Below are 19,223 nucleotides of genomic sequence, written 5' to 3'. Positions count from 1 at the left end.
TTTGATATTTGACCCACACCAAGCGCGGTCACTTCCACAACCAGCTAATTCAACACGCGGTCCCGTTTTGGACACTAGGCGGCGCTGCAAAGGAGGTAGGGGGGGAAAAGAAGAAAGCCACTGGTTGGTTCGCGCAAGACGAACGAAGTTTGTGCCTCTGCGGGCGCCGTCCAATCCTTTAGTGCTCCTCAGCTTCTGCCTGAGGCAGGCTGCGCGCGACCTCCTCGGCTTCCGTAGCGGTGTGCGCGCCGTTGGCGGAATTCAGTGACACGGAGCCACGGCAGAGAGCGGAGCTCGCTAGGAATCGCCGCCGCCGCCATGAGCCGAAGCTACAACGATGAGCTGCAGTACCTGGACAAGCTGGACAAGCACTGCTGGCGTATCAAGAAGGGCTTCGTGCCCAACATGAACGTGAGTGGGTCGGAGGACGGTGGGGATCTGTGTGTGGACAGGCACGTAGGGGCGGGTTCAGTCTCAGCCGGTGCTTAGCCCCCCCCCCCGGCTCGCTTTTATTACTTAAGTGAAGTAATGGTTAAGACTTCCCCTACGCATGTGCAGAGTGCCGCTTCCTCAAGATTTAAGAACCGCATTCCCAGCGGCTTTCCGTACCTGGTTGGGCGGGGATGCCTTCTGGCGTACATCATCCTTCAGTACATTAAGTGTCAAACCCCGGTTTGAAGTTAGTTTATGCTACATTCGGATTATTAGTAGCATTATGATTGCACTATTTATGCATGTGGAGCGTTAAAGCACAGCTGAAACCTTTCTCTAGTGAGATGAATGTGGTATTCAACCGGTTTTAAAACCGCTTGAAAGTAAAAATTTATATGCATGATAAAATCTCTTTTTTAAAAATGCCTCCTGAAGCAGGTTTCCATCACTGCTGGGTGTTGCTGTATTCTTGCTGTCTTAAAAAGGGCTACCAGCAATCAGTACAGTGGTACCTCGGGTTACATACGCTTTAGGTTACATACGCTTCAGGTTACAGACTCCGCTAACCCAGAAATAGTACCTCAGGTTAAGAACTTTGCTTCAGGATGAGAACAGAAATCATGCTCCGGCGGCGCGGCAGCAGCAGGAGGCCCCATTAGCTAAAGTGGTGCTTCAGGTTAAGAACAGTTTCAGGTTAAGAACGGACCTCCGGAACAAATTAAGTACTTAACCCGAGGTACCACTGTATTTGGATCTTGGCGTCCTTCATGTTCTCAGAAGTGGTCTGGGTTGCTTCTGTGGCCTAGAGCCAAGATACAGACTTTCCCAGATTGCCCCATAAGAAGGAAACTGTATTTTAGAAATGTTTAGGGCTTCAAGTACTTCTGAGAAGCTACCTCTCATTTTGTCACAACTAAATGAGAGTCTCTAGAACTCCTCAACAAAGTTCTCGCTTTTGATCTCTAACTGAAGATTGCTAACTACAGCACTGGTGTCATTCGTGGGTCAGAAGATACATTTTGTTCCATGATTCAAGATATCTGAAATTCTTACTGAAACTCAACAGCTTCTGTAACAAGTGTTCAGCCAAGCTTATTATATTCCTAGTTTTAGTCCATCTAAACCTTTACTAGAAGTGACTAAAGTTTCCCTAATTGTGGCTAAGCCTTGTAGCCTGCTTAGATGCAGCTACATTCCAGCTTCTGCATGAATGGTAAATTTTTGTTACTGCCCTTATGTAAGAATTGATGCATTTTGTTTCCTTTTTCCCTCATTCTTCTGTTTGTAGGTGGAAGGTGTCTTCTACGTGAACGATCCTTTAGAGAAGTTAATGTTTGAAGAGTTAAGAAATTCATGCAGAGGTGGAGGTTAGTATGTGTTATTGTCACCCAATCTCACTGGTTTGTTGTGTGTGGAATCCTAGCTCCAGATTCACTTTTGATGAATCCAGAATTCACATAGATTCAACCAATGCATTTAGAGTTTAGGACTGCCTATATGTTCAGGCACCATAGAGTGATTCTTAATCGATGAAAAATATTATGAGCCTTCATGAAAATGTTCCCTCTATAATTAATCTGCCGCTTGTCAGACTATGGTGAAACACAACTTATTTTAAGACTTAGGCTTCATTTAGAAGTAGAACATGCTGCAGAATTTTGCTTGCTTGATTTAAGCTAGTACTTACTGGTCTGTCAAAAGGGATCTTAACTGCACTGAAATGAAACCAAATATCCCTTAATCTTGGCTTTGAAACATCTGTGTTCTTGGTCACAGCTTGCCTTATGCCAGTTCTAAGTAGATGTGCTTCACAGTGAAGTTTTCACCTGTGTAACATGGTCATGCAAATTTAAAGGAAAGTTGATGTAATGGTGTGATGTCATCAACCACAAATTTGTATGAAAGGAGGATGATTGTGTTTCTCATCATCCATCTTTTTTAGGAGCTGGTGGCTTCCTCCCAGCCATGAAACAAATCGGAAATGTAGCTGCACTGCCTGGCATTGTTCATGTGAGTGATTTTAAAGAGTTGTCCCTATATCCTGTTGACCCATTGTTTCAAAATAGAAGCCCCATATGTGTTGTCAGCATTTGTAGCATTGCCCTCTTAATTATTCCAAAAATAATTTTGAAATAATTCAGCCTTCATTAAATTAACCCAGCAATCCAGGGCAAGATGACAGCTGTTTACATTCACCACTTACTTTTGAAGGGGGCCTACATGCAACTTATTCTGGCCAATTTCTACATTTGTGAGCTGCCCTTCATTAATCTGCTGAGTTTTTGGCTAGGAACAAAGGATTTTTTAAAAGAAATGCCCATTTTGCAGTGTGTGTGGCAGGGCAAGTAGAACTTGAGTCCATGCTGTCATAGAATCCTCATTTGTTCACATCTTATGACTGATTGCCTTTCTTTTGTTTATTTTTTAAATGAATTTCAGAGATCTATAGGACTTCCAGATGTCCACTCAGGCTATGGGTTTGCTATTGGTAACATGGCTGCCTTTGATATGAATGACCCAGAAGCAGTGGTATCACCAGGTATGAGCAGTTTGAATGTGATGTTCTCTGTGCAGGGAGAGAACCCTTATTCTGCAGATCTATGCAATGTATTGAAACCAGATGGGAAAACAAAATGTGTTTCACAGTACAGTCGTACCTCTGCTTACGTATCCTTCCACTTACGTAAACTTCAGGATACGTAAGCAGCAAACCCAGGGCTTTTGCTGTGCACGCATTCGCAGAAGCGGTCTACTGCCGCATGTCCATGCGCACGCAGAAGCGGCCCCTTCAGTTGCGGAAATCTCGGGATCCGATGGGAACTCCGGAACAGATCCCGTCCACAACCGGAGGTACACTGTACTCATTCAGATGGAGGTACATTGCAGATGAATATGTAAATTGTCAGTTAACTTACAGTTATTGTCTCACTGGACTCTCTGAAATCCATGCCTAGGACACTATCAACTGTAATATAATGTAGCAATGAAGACATCCACCCTGAAGCAAACTTAAAACAAATACAATTTAGGAGTGCTTGTTTTGGAGTAAGAAGGGTATATTTGTTTTTAATACTAAAACAACCCTTATGAATTCTGCATATTCAGGCTCCTTGAGCAGAAGTTCCATGAAGTGCTATCTTTTTGTAATCTGTGCCTTCCAAACCAGTGGAGATTAGTTGTGTTCCTTCTGACTAACAAAACTGAGGGGTTGATGTTTTTACTTGTCCAAGTCAGGGGACATTTACTGAAAAATATTTATAACTTCTCTTGAAGAACATTTGATTGTGGTGATGAGTCGGTTCTGCAGTTGCATGCATGAATTTTGAAGGGTGCATTTGTATTTATTTTCCTCATGCAGGTGGTGTCGGATTCGACATTAACTGTGGTGTACGGCTCTTGCGCACCAATCTTGATGAGAGTGATGTCCAACCTGTGAAGGAGCAGCTTGCTCAGGCCATGTTTGACCACATTCCTGTTGGTGTGGGATCCAAGGGTGTCATTCCTATGAACGCCAAGTAAGTGTTAACTTTCCTTTCTCCAGCAGCATCTCCATACTGGAAGGGTGTCTTCCTTCTTCCTTCCACCCTTGTCTTTTCGTGTGGGAAGCAATGTATAAATTTAATAAGCCCTAACTGTACCTTAACAGGCAAGTATCTAGCCATGTTGTAGTAGGAAATAAAGAGCCATGTGTCATTGTTAATTCGGTCCTGTATTTTTTTTAATTGGTTTTTTTAAAAATAGCACCCCCTTAACCAAAATTGCACTGTATATAGTGAAAATACACAGTAAGAATCCACAGTCAGCAGTCTGAAATGATTTAACTGAGAGCAACCAAAAAAATCTGGATATCTACAAAAGTTCAGGATTGTATTCTTATGTAATCAGTACAACAATAGCAATCAGTTGCCTCAATTACTAGAAGTCAATCTCTCTCTGTCTTGCCCCAGGGATTTAGAGGAGGCTCTGGAGATGGGGGTAGATTGGTCCCTCCGAGAAGGCTATGCCTGGGCTGAGGATAAAGAGCACTGTGAAGAATATGGGAGGATGCTGCAAGCTGATCCAAATAAAGTCTCTGCGAGGGCTAAGAAAAGGGGTTTGCCCCAGGTAATTGGTCTGCTGAGATGATGTTGCATTACTACTTAGAACTTCATGCTAACTTCTTGGGTACATTTCAGCAGAGTGCGAATATGCAAGGAAAAAATAAGTCTTGATGAGAGGATTATTATTATTGCTATTGCTATCACAATCCCAATATCCCACAGGAGTTACAGCAATTAAGACACAATATTAAAAACAGTTTAAAACAACTTACACTGACTAAAGGTGCTGGACTTGCTGGCAGCCAGGGAGGGCAGAATCTATGTTCAAGTATCATTCAATTCTGAGTAAGCTCAAGGAATTTCCTGAAAACCAATGTCTTGGCATGCTGCTTTGTTAGGACAAGGATGAGAAACCTATGCTGCTCCAGATCCTGTTGAAATGTAATTCCCTTCATCCCTGGCCATGCTGGCTAGAGCTGATGGAAGTTAAGAGTCCCATAATAATCTGAAGGCAACAAGTTCCGCATCTTTGAGCTGCCATGTAAAAAAAATTGGTCAATTTTTGCATTGTCCAATATATGATTAACTTATGAAACAAACAGCAACAAGAAATATCAAGTAGGAGGATAATAGCTAAAAATTAAACCTCCATGTACAGATACAGTAACCCTTCCACAGCATCTGATCAATGAATGTCCTGGGTTTGAGCTTTGCAGAGGTGTCTGGCTGCAGATGAAGATAAGCACAGGGCATTGACTACATGAGCTTTCTAGTGTGAACACAACAAGGAAGTTTATATTCTCACAGTTCTAAACTGAGGCAAATATTTTACAGTTCAGTAAACTGTAACACTCAGGTAGATTTAAGGCTTATAGCTGAAACCTTTGCTCTCAGCAGTATCTCCTCCTCTAGCGAGATGCCACATGGCATCAAAGACTGGGAGGCCATTGCCTCAACCTTTCTAAGGGAAACCAGTTGTCTTCCATTTTGCTTCCCGTTTCAGTATCTGCTCAAAACGTAGCTAAGCTTTCTTCTTTTATTTGACAGCTGGGGACTTTGGGAGCAGGAAACCATTATGCTGAGATCCAGGTTGTAGATGAAATTTTTAATGAATATGCTGCTAAGAAGATGGGCATAGACCACAAGGGCCAAGTTTGTGTGATGATCCACAGTGGCAGCAGAGGCCTTGGCCACCAAGTAGCTACAGGTATCTAGGCTTTTTCTTCCTTTCTTCTTCTTTGCCCTTGAAACATTTCCCCTTTCTTGCAGGTATCCACAGACTCCAGTTACTGCTTTATGGGTTATTTCCTCCCAATCTTCATGCATGTCATTGGCATTTGTGGAAGCCTCAGATATGTCCAGTTTCTGGGTATGCTAGTTTAGATGGGCTTAATGGAGACCTACACTGAATTTGCTTTTTGTCTCTCTTCCCACCCCCCCACCCCTTTTACAGATGCCCTAGTGGCTATGGAAAAAGCTATGAAGCGAGACAAGATCATAGTGAACGACCGCCAGCTGGCATGTGCCAGGATTGCTTCCCAGGAGGGACAGGACTACTTGAAGGGAATGGCAGCAGCTGGAAACTATGCATGGGTCAATCGTTCTTCCATGACTTTCCTCACCAGACAGGTGCGAAGAAAGAGCATGAACTTGTTCACTTCCATCTCTTTAAGCCCCAGTGGGATCTATTCAGCTGCATTCTGATTGATTGACACCTGGGTAACATTTCTGGAACAATTAAATTATTTTGTAACAGAAGTGAGTCCATATCACTCCTGTTGGTAGGAAGAGATTGGCTTAACTGGCTTGTGGATTGGTGGTGCAGTGGCTTGTCATCTTCCTCATAAACAGGATGTATGAATGGGGCTGGGCCCCATTAATGAGTTTTGTCTTTCTTGGGAGGAAAATGGACTTTCCCCTTGAACTTTAAACTGCTGAGTTACGATCAGTAGAGCTATGTGAGGGCACTGCAGAGAGGTGGGCTTCCACCACTGCCATCATGGTAATAGCCATAAGTTATGTGTTCATCAGATTATTTGGGCTCTTTTTTTGAATTCAGTGGACTGCTGCTTATGTCTATAATGTTTTCTAGGCTTTTGCTAAAGTCTTCAATACCACCCCTGATGATCTGGATCTGCATGTGATCTATGATGTATCTCACAACATTGCCAAAGTAGAGCAGCATGTGGTAGATGGAAAAGAACGGACCCTGCTGGTGCACCGGAAAGGAACAACCAGGGCTTTCCCTCCTCACCACCCCCTCATTGCGGTTGATTACCAGGTACAAATTTGTTGCCCTTTTCTTTCTTGCCAATGCCAGCAGGTCCTGCAAATAGTATATTTGTTACTCCTCGTGGGCTTCCACACCTAACAGCTCATGTTCCTACAATTGCATTGGTGCACCTTTCTACCTTATTTCTTTTCATGTAACCATACAACCTAGTAGCTGTCAAGACTTATATTTCTCAGTGTCTGCTGTACTACTGTATTGCAATCAAAACATCCCGATTGGTCAAATTTTGCATGTCTCCTGTCTGACATTTCCTTGATTCACTATGGAAGCTTGACCCTGAGTGGATCAGTAGTGACCTTCAGTGGACCCTTGCTGAACAGCATATGCTTACAGCTTGAGGGGATGTGTCATCTTGATTCTGCACCCTTCTTTTGCCTCTGCAGCTGACTGGTCAGCCTGTCCTGATTGGTGGAACAATGGGAACTTGTAGCTATGTCCTTACTGGTACCGAACAAGGCATGACTGAAACCTTTGGTACCACCTGCCATGGAGCGGTGAGTAACAAAGCAACTTTCAACTTTCACCCAGCTTGCGGGTGGGCAGCTTTCCATCTAGTGGGATATAGGTTGTTTATTACCAGAACCCCAAGTTTCATCAACTGGAGCCTTGTGCAGAACACATATGCTTCCAATGAAATACTTCCAGCAGGAGAACAATAGCTGGGAGTCAGGCAGTAGATTTAGCAAGTAAATTTCAAACACCCAGTGATTTACTGGTAGATCCAGATTTACTTTGCCCATCACTGCTCTTACTCAAGTGCTTCCTCGCTCCACATTTACCGTATTTTTCGCTCCATAAGACGCACTTTCCCTCCTAAAAATGTATGTATCCCAGGCTCTGCTCAGCGCTCCCTTTAACTTTTCCCCGAAGTATATGGCAGTAACTGAAACAGTGATTGTCGTTTTTAGGGCCGTGCATTGTCACGTGCAAAATCTCGGCGCAACTTGGATTTCCAGGACGTATTGGACAAGCTGGCGGACATGGGGATTGCAATCCGGGTTGCATCCCCCAAACTGGTTATGGAAGAAGTAAGTGATTTATAAACTTCTTTGTGGGAATTTACTTCTGGAGTGAGCTTCCTCTCCTGGTGAAGTATTAACGTCTCCCAGCAACAAGGGGACACAACACTTTATTGTACTCTGCCATTCTAAGAACCTTAAACCTCTTCCAGGTTTCCTAAAATGGTTTCCTCTTCTCTCCCCTCCCTCATTTGGGAACATCCAGTGTCCCATGTCATTGTTCAGAACATTCCTTTTGTATCACTAATAGAGTTTGAAAGGCAAGCGAATGTTGTACATTTCATTTCAGTTATTTCTTCTGATGCCCAAAAAACAGTTTTTTCCCTAAACATTGAGGGAAGCTTGTTGAAAATTATTGTTGTTATTACTACTAGTACTACTACTACATTTCTATACCACCCTTCATTGGACAATCACAGGGTGGTTTACAGTACACCTGTTCAAAAGGACTTAATATAGTCTTTCATAAACAATAATGGGGGGGAAATAGGTGCTCTCCTTGTGTAAGTTCTCCTGTCTTTTTAAGTTTGGTAGTATGGGATCTGCTGAAAGCCCCCCCTTTTTTTTTTTTGAGGGAGCTACTATAGGAGGAGGAAGAAGAGCCTTTTCAGTGGTAGCACCAATCTGCTTAATTATTCTTTAAGAACCTCCCCTTAACCGAAATCTTGAGAAATCAAAGGAAGGCGTTACTCTTTTAAGCACACATTTTGGAGAGTTTATCTGAGATTACTGGCCTTGTATCAAGGAAAGCCTAAGCGATTTTGCTTAGATGATTTTTGAAATTAAATCACATAGTTAAAATGATTTTTATTCTAACATTGTATTAATCTTATGAATGTATGCATGTATTGAGAGCCTCGTGTATTACAAGCTGCCTGGTAGCTTTTTGAATGATGTGGAATAGAAATTGATAGTTTATTTTTTATTATTATTATTATTATTATTATTATTATTATTATTATTATTAACAACAGAAAAAGACCTCAAAACATATTCTTAACTCTCCTTTTACATCTCATTTATCCCAGGCACCTGAATCTTACAAGAATGTGACGGATGTGGTTAACACCTGCCATGCAGCTGGCATCAGCAAGAAAGCCATTAAACTGAGACCCATAGCAGTGATCAAAGGCTAAGGAAGTCTTTCCCTGAACAGGCCAGCACTGTTCTTGCTGAAGACCTTTTCCCACCAGAGTGCTTGAAGGTTGTTTCCATCTAGAATACAAACTGACACAGACTCTATGTTAGAACTCATTAAAGTAAGTTTGTGCCTGGGGGTGAGGGGCTCTCTTTGCTAAGAGGAGCTAAATCAAGACACATAGCCCTTCGTTTCTAGAGTGGTATCTAAAATTGGGTGAATTTCTTTTAGCAGAATCTAAAAGCAACCTTGTTCAGAAGATTCTTCACTCTTAATAAATTATCTGTGCCCTTCATGGTGAGATTCTGACCAATGTTGATTTGATAGCCACCAATCTGCAAGGAGGCTTTCTCTGGTGTAGACCAAGTACAAATACACTTGGTTGTTTTTGTATTTTTCTCCTGACATGAGTTGTTTGATCTCCTTTATAATGTACCAATCTGTACTATTGGAAATAGAAAGGGAATCTTTTTTTTTGCACTGTGAGTTGCAATAAAGCCTGAACAATATCATTCATCTATGTGGCATGACTACTGTCACAGGTACTCTACTTTAAAAGTCTATGATCAAACAGTTTCTCCCATAAGTGCACTAGCATGACGGTTCTGTTGAATGAGGGGTGGTAGGCTTGCACAAGCTGTGCTGCCCATGATTCACTTGGTGCAGCAGGTTCTCTGTGTATGTATGTTTACTGGAATATCCCTGATTACAGCTCAGTTGGAAAACTTTGTTAGAGAAGAGTTGGTATTTCTTGAAGAGAAGCTAACTTTCCCTTGATGTCCCTCATGAATCAGGGCATCCAGATGCTATAGAAGCTGTGATTGCTTTGGCATGGACAGATTGTGTCCTAGCACTAGAGAAATGAGAAACATAAGCTGAGCAACCATTTGAGGTACATAAGCCTTGTCTTCCACTGCACCTGGTCATTCAGAAGATAAGGAACACTTCCTCTTAAAGCAGCAAGCTGGAGAACTTACCCAGCAGTCTTGCTACTTTTCAATGAGTAAAGCTTTAGATTACTCTTTAAAACTGCAAAGGAGCATGTCAGTTAGCTGTGCGCATAAAATGCAAAGCTAAACCACTTACTACAAAAATGTGGGTTCCCAGAGAGGAGATTGAAGCCACTTCACTCCTTCCTCCAAGTCCTGCTGCTGTGAGCTAAACTTGGGCATGGCTTAGTGTTGTCTGTACACAGCAGCGTAGCGTGGGTTATCAGCACCCGGGGCAAGGCAAGTAATTTGCGCCCCCTAACCCGGGGCAAGGCAAGTAATTTGCGCCCCCTAACCCCTAACCATGGTCATTAATACTGACGGCTCTACTCTGGGGCAAACGTCGTGGTGACTACTGCCCTCCGTGGTGTTGTTTTTGCAATTAAAGGACCCCTGCCTCAAATAAAGCATCTTGGGGATTGGGGACTGGGATTTGCCAAGGGAGCTGGAAATTGCAGTTCAGTGGTGGGTCAGGGGGAGAGGGTCCCTTCCGCGTCTGGGTGCCGCGGGCCCCTTTGCGCCAAGACGCGCGTCTTTGGGCGTCGCGGCGCAGCGCAGCCTTCTCGGTCTCCCTCCCCGGCCCGGCTAGTCCCGACGCGGCTTCTTTCTGGCGCGGGGAGGGGGCTTCTTTCTGGCGCGGGGAGGGAGCGGCTCTGGGGCCAGTGCGTCGGCCGGCCTCCGGCGCGGGCCCCGTCGGGGCGGGTGGGCGGTCTTGGCGCGCAGGCACTAGAGCGCCGCCGATGGCGCGTTTGGCGGGCTGCGCGCGTCCAGACAGCGACCCGAGCCTGGGCGGCGTGGCGCTTGGTGCCGGAGCCTCCGCCCGCAGCGCCCCGTCAGGAGACCCGGCCGGAAGGAGCCTCGAGCTGGCTGTCGGACGCGGTTGAAGCAGCCAGGGTGGCATGGCAGGCGGCGTGCACCCCCCACGCTACGCCACTGCTCTCCGCCCCACCGCCAGGCTTCGGAGCATCCTTCCGAAGCCTGGCGGCGGGAGAAGGTCTCTCCCCCACCGCCAGGCTTCGGAGCAGCCTTCCGAAGGCTGGCAGCGGGAGGAGGTCTCTCCGCCCCACCGCCAGCCTTCGGAGGAGGTCCAAGGACAGTGGGGTTCCTGCTTCCTCGAGGGGGGCCGGCCAAACGCACCCCCCCAAATGTTGCGCCCGGTGCGGCCGGCACCCCTGGCACCCCCCACGCTACGCCACTGTCTGTACACAAGCTTGTGGTTTGTCTCGCTTCACATAAACCACAAGCTGTAACCAGGGTTCATTCTTGGGTTCACAGCTCATGGTTTGTCTAAAGGAGACAAAGCACGATCCTAGGTTCAGGTGACATGCTAAGCCAAACCATGGTTTTGCTCACAGCAGGAGTAGTGTTGGCAGTCTCCTCCCTGGCAATACTTACGTGTTCTCACCATGGTTTGACTTTGCTTTATGTGTGAACTGGCTCACTATGTAGAAGGGGGAATTGTTCACTCCTCATCTCATGGGCTGCTGTTCGCACATGCACATTGCAGATGGGTGGGGAAGCAGCAAAGTTACCTCTGTTTGGGTACAGATTAGGATGATTTCAGCAGGACCAGCATAGGTTATTTCCCCCCTTCTGGCACTGCTGTTTTCTGTTTACATTAAAGTGCTCCAGTACTTGATCTGCTGGATGGTTAGATTTTGAAAACACTATTGCCATCCTCTCATGAAGTAACAGTGATGGCTGCTCTATTCCACAATAAGCATGATTTGCAAAGTCATTGTTTGAATTTTATTGACATTCTGGAAGTGATTTTCTAGAGAGGTCTCAAAACTGACAAATAAACAGAGAATGCAAGAAAGTCACTGCAAAGTGTCATTATTTATATTTCATGTAAAGAAAATTACATTTAATTTAGAGATAAGATGGAAGTCTCCTTGAGTAACCTGGTGATCCTCACACTTACCTCAGATGCTGTGGAAAAATAGTTAACCTTGAACTTTGCAAATCACCTCTTTGCAATTTACTTATCTGAGATTGCAATGCTATACTTGTTTATATTTAAGTAAGTTCCAGTGTACTCAGTGGGGTGTAGACCTGTGTAGGATTTCACTGTGACTTTCCCCCAACTAAATGGTGTAAATCCAACTACAGTCAGTAGGGGGCATCTAGCTAAAGGGAAACGTAAGAAATGCAGAAGCTGTGGAGTAACTTCTCTAGGAGAGCTTGAAACAAGCCGCTTGGTAAAGAATCCAACCTGGCCCTTTCTTGTTCCATGGATTCCTCTGGAAAAGATTGTTCTAACTGATGCTTGCTGATGTCAGCAGTGACTTGGAATTAACTTAAAAGGGGGTAATAAAATGCAATATTGCTGAAACACAGGCCAAAACAACAACAAAATGGTTGTAATGGCTATATAAAATCTACCCTCCAGGGCACTAGGATGACTCACGTGCAAGCTGAATTGCCTCACCCCTTATGTTGGCTTAGCACTACTATTTAAGAGTGGCGTTGAGCACATTCTCATACTTAAGAAGGCAGAAGAAGCCTAGCAAACGCGGCATGCTGACAACTTGGTGAAAGCAGTTCTGCCCTACGCTAGTGTGAAATCTTCACTAAGACTTACATATCCTGTCCATTCTCTGGGGATGAGGGACCTTGGGGCCAGGGACCAAATGTGGCTTTTTATCTGGCTGTTGGGCCTCTCCCCAGGCCACACACCTTCCTGAGTTACACCCTTTGTCGGCCCTGCTTTCGCCTGGCTGGAATAACATTCTTGAAGTCTGGCAATACCTCCTGCTTTCGTGGATGGAGAATGGGGAAGCAGGGGTGAGTGTGAATCAACTAGCCTGCTGGGCAGAAGTGAAATGCACATTCATTACTTGGTCCCCTTTTGCCTCCAGCTCTGCTCAGCGCTAGCATGTGGCCCCCAGAAGGTTATGTAGAAGGGAAGGTGGCCCTTGGGCTGAAAAAACTGTTCACCACCTTTGCAGTAAACCATGAATACATATCTGCTGGGATAGCTCAGATGGTAGAGCATGAGACTCTTAATCTCTGGGTCGTGAGTTCAAGCCCCACATTGGGCAAAAAATAATAATCCTGTCTTACAGGGGGTTGGACTAGATGACCCTTGGGGTCCCTTTCAGATCTATGATTCTGTGACACTGGCGCCTAGCCCGTTTGCCCTACAAGCTTATATCCCAAAGGGATGAATTAGATGGGCTTTTAAACAGATCTGATTACAGATCCCTGGTGTGTTTGCACTGCGCTGACTTCCACCTATTCCTCCTGGCAGAGACGGCACTGGTGGCTCAACTTGCTGTCTGCTACAGGGACTGAGGTTGCTCAGGACTAATGCTAAGGCTCCATTGCAAAAGGGAAATGAGAGCAGGAAAATGGAGATTAAACAGTCTGCTGCTACAGGATGGCATGGCTGGTTGGAACTCTACACAGGAGCGCTCTTAGCAGGAGGTGAGGATCCATTGTAGGCGGGGCGGATGCACTATGAAACTCACAAAGCTTCAGCTTCACAGCTCCTAATCCTGGTGGGTCCCCAGGAGTGACTTTACTCATGCATACCCCACAAAACTTGAAAACTCTTGAGGCATAGGAAATATTCACACCAGTGACTTTGACGTGAGGTAATCCAGTACAGTGGTACCTCTGGATGTGAACGGGATCCATTCCAGAGCCCCGTTCGCATCCTGAAGCGAACGCAACTTGCGTCGCAATTTGCCGCTTCCGTGCATGCGCATAACGTCATTTTGAGCGTCTGCGCATGCGCGAGCGGTGAAACCCGGAAGTAACGCGTTCCGTTACTTCTGAGTCACCGCGGAGCGCAACCCGAAAACGCTCAACCCGAAGCTACTTCAACCCGAGGCATGACTGTACATCCATTTAAATCAAAATCTGAGCTCATGGAATCATCATATTGTGAAGTTGGAAGGGACCTAAAGGGGCAGCTAGTCCAATCCCTTGCAATCACAGCTGTCCCTGGGTGGGCTTGAACCACCAGCCTTCTGGTTAACAAAGAGATGCACTGACCCATTGTGCCATGGAGCAGTTGTTTTTTGTTTTTTAAGTGGCGATCTGTTGTGGAAAAACCCCACTGAAGCCCTTGTTCCAGACCTTGTTGCTGGTTGCGAAGGGGCCCCCATATCAGTTCAAGCTTTAGGGCCCCCAAATGTAGGTCCTACATGAGAGTTCTGTGGAGAACCATTCATTGTGTAAAATAGGACTGAACAGACTTCAGGCTTGTGGGACCGCTTTTGTGTGTGTTTGTCTTTGCTAGAGACTTGAAGTCTACCAATCAACCAAAGCCAAGTGCAAACCGTAGCTCAGGAGGGAAGAAAACCAGATGCCAAATGGTAGCTTAGGGGGCCAAGGCTTACTGCACCCCGTGATCCATATGTCAGATGAATATGAAAAACAAATCTATATTTGAGTTATTACAGATAGGGGTTCCAACAGCCCAGTTCAGCAAGAACAAAAAATGGCTCTCTTGCCAGTTGTTAAATAATTGTTGGAATTGTTGCCTGTTGGAAAGCCTTATTCTCCAGTAGATCCCAATACACCTGACCCCTGCAGTAAAGAAGCACTTCCCAACAGCTTTCTGAACAGTTGTCCGTTACCATGGCTAATCTCAAGCCTGTATTCGGAGAAAGGGAAGAAAGCAATTCTGTTGCTGTGTCCACCGTGTGCCCCTTCCCTCCGTTCCAGCTCTTCAAGGGGATATTTTTCCACAGGTCAGGCCATCGTAGACACTCTCCCAAACCCACATACCACCTGCCTCTAAGCTGGTGGTCCTTCTGCACAGTCCTTTTTAGGAGTGTGCACTTACTCCTCCTTGGCAAAGGCAGCTGCGCTGTTGCCTTTGTTCTTCTATATTATAAATATGCTTAACTAGCTCCCTGCTCTCTTCAAAGAGAGAGTCTGCCTCAAGCATGTATCAACATGTGTGCGAGGCTTCAGCCGGAAACCTTCCATTAAAGAGAGAGCGAGAGCCTGGTTTGTAGCTGGTATTTCTTTCCCTTTGTCCTTTTCCGGTGATGGGTTAAGGCATGGCGGAGACCCAAAGCTGCTAGCCTCCTCAAAGCGGTTTTTAAAACTTAACCGGCCACGAGTTTAGCTTCAATGCAAAAAAGAAGGAAAAAGAAAACCTGATGAGGTGCTAAGAAATTAATTGAGGGGAGAAGTGTGCTATGTTATGGCCTGGCATGTTTCAAGTATGATATAATTATATGACCCAACGGCACAAGGCAAATCTATATATTTTGGAAAGCTGTCTTGTCTGTCCTTCTGTTCTCTGAATCTGGATACCCCTTAAGCTGTCACAACCAAATTTTACATAGAGGTTCCTGAGATCAAGGAGTGTTTTTTTTGTCTGTGCTTGGATACGATGAGACGCCGTTAGAAATCAAGATGGCAGGCGGCATATTTCAAAACTTCACTGATTTTAACTGCTGATTTCCAAACCACTGATTTTTTTTAATGGTTTATTAGAATTCCCAAGCAATGCTCGCTACAAGGGTGCTATAAAAATTTAGGAGAAGAGTGCCTCAGGTGTCAAAATACCTTGGCTGGCCTTTGGTAGTATGCACCTTGACTCCAGCATGGTGGTGAGGTTCATTGGTTGGTCAGTCTTGGACAGCAAAATGTCTTTACCCAGTGCTGCTCCTGTGCTTCAGATACAGATGGCTATCTTCCATCTTTTACACTACCTGGAGGCCAAGACCCAACTGTCCCTTCATATGACTTCTCCTTTGCAGCTAACATTGCTGAACGAACCAGTTCTAAGGGCTAAATGGCACATTTTTCTGGTCACCACACATGAGCCATGCTGGTCTCCATGCAAAGGAATGAAAAAAGTGTTGTGGTTTTTTATTTTTTTACCTGCTAGAAGCCAAATATAAGTTGCACATATTTTTATTACAGGGCTTTTGCCACCCACAAACAATATCCTTTGCCCCTTCCTTCCTAGAGAAGAACATAAAAGTGATAATTCTGAACTTTCTAATTGTCATCTTGCAAGCTGCATGCTTAGCTGCCACTGATCATTACGGGGGATTATGCTAAGCACCAAACTGTTGGTTTGGGCTTCTTTTTTTAATGGTGCAGAAAAACAATTTGGGCTCAGAGACTGCCGTAACTTTAACACAGAAGTCTTTTCATCCTAAACAGGAACAGAAGGAGCTCAGCTGCCTTGTAATCAGCAGATCCAAAGGGCCATTCGGCAGCTTGTTATTCCCTGTCCTCACTGCCTTAGGTCTGGGACCTTAAATCCTTAAACTGGAGCAAACCTGGAGCATTATGCATGCCAAACATGTATGCATATAGAGTCCTAAGGTCATACTTGCAGCCTAATTAGGGGTGTCAGTTATGCATTGGCAAAAAACAATAAAGGTGGGCTGCATCGCAAAAAAGGGACACAGATTTGCATGTAGTCATTTTTATATATAGATGCAAATTTAGAAGGGATGACTAGTGGGAAAGACATCAGCTGATCTGTGTGCCTGCTCAGTCTGCTGACCAGGTTCTGCTAATTATGGATGGGCAGCTTTAAGGCTCCTGCTCCCCCTTCTTATGGTTCCATATCTTTCAACCAGATTTGGACCAGGTAGCCCTGAAACCGAGAATCCCCTCAAGTAATGTCCTCTGACAGCCCTTCAAAATGGAGAACCAACCACTGTATAGTAGGACATATTGTGACCGTCAGCATAATAGGTTTCAAATTAATTGCATTAAATATTAATTATAAAATAAACTTTTAATTCTTTAATTTTTAAAAAGAAATGCTCATCATTTATCCCAGAAGGCAGAAACAGACTTCCTTCTTAGTGAACAATTGGCAAGAATTTTGACAACACCTTTTGCTGCCTGTCTTTATATATAAAGGGCTAGAGATGTTTTTTTATTAAGCTGATAATTCAGTGAAAGGGCCTGGAATATTCCAAAGGAGAACTGGATTCCTTTGGTGCCTTGCCACTGAACTATTGCTTCTAGGCTGGAAACTTATTTAGCAGTAAAAAAAGAGGAAATGCATCACAAGTTTCCTTCCCAAGTTTACAAATGAAAAATCTAAGTGTCTTATTCAGCAAGAGAGTAACATTTTTCATTTAGAAAACTTGGGAAGGCAGCTGTCACCATATTTAAGATTTACGGCAATCAGCTTTATGGCCTTCACTGCAGTCCTTTAAAGGCAGGGGTGAGAAATCAGAAACTTTACAGATGCTGCAGAACTGCAATTCTCATCCTCACTGGTCATACCAGCTGAAGCTGATGGGAGTGGTAGTCCACCAAGCCCTAGAGGTTGGTTTCCCGCCGGTTCCCCATCCTTGCTTGTAGGGAACGTTGAGCTTCAAATCCCTTCTGACTCATGAGCTAATAGGCCCTCTAGCTGTTGTTTGACTACAACTCCCATCAGCCCCAGCCAATATGACCAATGGGATATGTAGTCCATCAACATATGGAGTGCCACAGATTCCCTAGTCCATCATAGGAATAAAGGCAGTTTCTTATAAAGTACCACACACACTAAAAGCAGGGTAAAACTTGTTATTTCACTCTTGTGTCAGCGGTTTAGTGGAAGGGAAAATATAATAGTTGGTGATAATGACAGATCAGTGTCTGTTCCCTTTATACTCTGAGAGTCAGATAAATGAGAACATGTCAAGGAAGCTGGAAGATGGGGGAGCTGGAAAACCCTTGATCAGAGATCAGAGCAAAAATAACTCCAATCCTATTACAGCGTAAACTGGATTAGAATAATTTTCAATTGTTTTCTGGTTTCAGAAAACATCAAATGAAAGTCAGAACCCCAAGCACTTGTGTTTTGAAAACAGTCACATCCTCCTTCCATGGAATCCTCAGGCTGGAGCTCATAGCTCTTCCGTTAATGGTTACCAGACCAGAAATAGACAAGATCTTCAGTGAGAAGCACATGGCCTCCTTTCCATTAAAAAACATGTGCATTAGAACTTTCTGATAACTATCAGCAATAACAAAAATTACCTCCAGGGACGTCTCCAAGGGAAGATACAGATTCCCCCCCCCCCCGGGAAATGTTGGCTGTTTTCTTAGAGTTATGAGTGGTCTTGGTAGTTAAGGTTTGGGATGAAATAAATACAGTCATACCTCGGGTTACAGACGCTTCAGGCTGCGCATTTTCGGGCTGCGCACCGCGCCGAACCCGGAAGTACCGGAACGGGTTACTTCTGGGTTTTGGTGTCACGCATGTGCAGAAACACTAAATTGTGCTATGCGCAGAAGCACCGAATCGCAACCCGCGCAGACGCAGCACTGCGGGTTGCGAACGCTGTGGGTTGTGAGCATACCTCCTGCACGGATCACGTTCACAACCCAAGTGTCCACTGTAATAAATTTGGAGAAGTGGCATTAATTTGGATCGATCCGTGTGCACCCTGCAGCCTAAAGTAACAAACCTAAACGGTTCAGATTCCAGGCAAACCACTCTTCCCATCAGCTCCTGCTTCATATTTGAAGGAGCCCCCACCTCACATCCTGCTGTGTTCCAGTTTGGGTTCCCCCTGCCCCGCCCTGGAGAAACTTTAATTTTAAAATTCAAAGCCATAATAATGCTCCTGGTGGAAAATAAACCAGACTACCCTCTGTTTTAGATAAGAGTTTGCCAGGGGCAGCTCCTCAGAGTAATGCTGTCCCTGGCCAGCTTCAATTCCTGAAAAAGACACACGAAGCACATTGTTCAGAGACACATGTCATTTTTTTAATGCAGTTTAAAAAAAAACACCATGGAGGGGGAGAACAATGGATATATTTTCCCTGTTAATATAGTTGACTTCCTTCCGAATATGTCCCTTCCTTTCCTCCAATCCTTCCTGTCACTTGGGGAATTCTAGTCTTCTTGCCTGAAGAATAAATCATTCTTTTTCAGACAATAATCTCTTATCTGAATATCAGCAATGGAGGCTGGCCCACTGGGGCAAAGGCGGCAGCTCCCCACCAACCACAGTTTGCCCTGCCACACCAGCCTGCCTTATTCCTTTTAACCAGGCCAAGGGGTAGTCCTGACTGTCAGTTTTGTGCAATGCTATTTGTCTAGAAAAAGAGGTGCCTGAACTCACCACAAATGCCTCTCTTGTTCTCTTATAATAGCAATGACACCCATCTGAGAGGGGCAGGGCTGAGTTCCAGTGAGTTTCAGCTGATTGGAAAAAAAACCCCTGGTTTTGTGGAAGATTAGCAGCCAAGCCTAACAAATTCATGAGAAAGAGCTAATAACAGTGCTGTCTTCCTGATAGGCAGCTACTCAGACCATAAGAATACAATTGGTAGAGAGGGTTGTGTGTGATGTCATTTCCCCTCCTCTCCTGGAGA

The 19,223-nt window shown here is 44.8% G+C and overlaps 1 protein-coding gene across 1 annotated transcript; it reads left to right on the top strand.

Annotated features, from left to right (window-relative positions):
* Positions 1-235: 235 nt before the first annotated feature.
* RTCB (RNA 2',3'-cyclic phosphate and 5'-OH ligase) lies at positions 236-9,434 on the top strand. Its single transcript, XM_081210983.1, has 12 exons — positions 236-411; positions 1,721-1,799; positions 2,375-2,442; positions 2,872-2,971; positions 3,791-3,947; positions 4,380-4,536; positions 5,520-5,679; positions 5,926-6,101; positions 6,565-6,753; positions 7,149-7,259; positions 7,674-7,793; positions 8,813-9,434. The coding sequence occupies exons 1-12, from the start codon at positions 319-321 to the stop codon at positions 8,918-8,920; spliced, it is 1,518 nt and encodes a 505-aa protein (XP_081067109.1). The 5' UTR covers positions 236-318; the 3' UTR covers positions 8,921-9,434.
* The last annotated feature ends 9,789 nt before the right edge of the window (positions 9,435-19,223 follow it).

This window comes from Podarcis bocagei (assembly GCF_964188305.1).
Source record: "Podarcis bocagei genome assembly, chromosome: 10".
In the NCBI taxonomy this organism is placed as follows: Eukaryota; Metazoa; Chordata; class Lepidosauria; order Squamata; family Lacertidae; genus Podarcis; species Podarcis bocagei.
The sequence above is the reverse complement of the archived record's forward strand: the minus strand, read 5'-3'. Positions and strand labels throughout refer to the sequence as shown.

What these genes read in the sequence shown, in the direction of transcription:
- RTCB (XM_081210983.1), top strand. Translation starts at nt 319, where the DNA reads ATGAGCCGAAGCTACAACGATGAGCTGCAGTACCTGGACAAGCTGGAC. An exon ending in TGGCCACCAAGTAGCTACAG is followed by an intron (nt 5,680 to 5,925) that starts GTATCTAGGCTT and finishes CCCCTTTTACAG; the next exon opens with ATGCCCTAGTGGCTATGGAA. An exon ending in TGACTTTCCTCACCAGACAG is followed by an intron (nt 6,102 to 6,564) that starts GTGCGAAGAAAG and finishes AATGTTTTCTAG; the next exon opens with GCTTTTGCTAAAGTCTTCAA.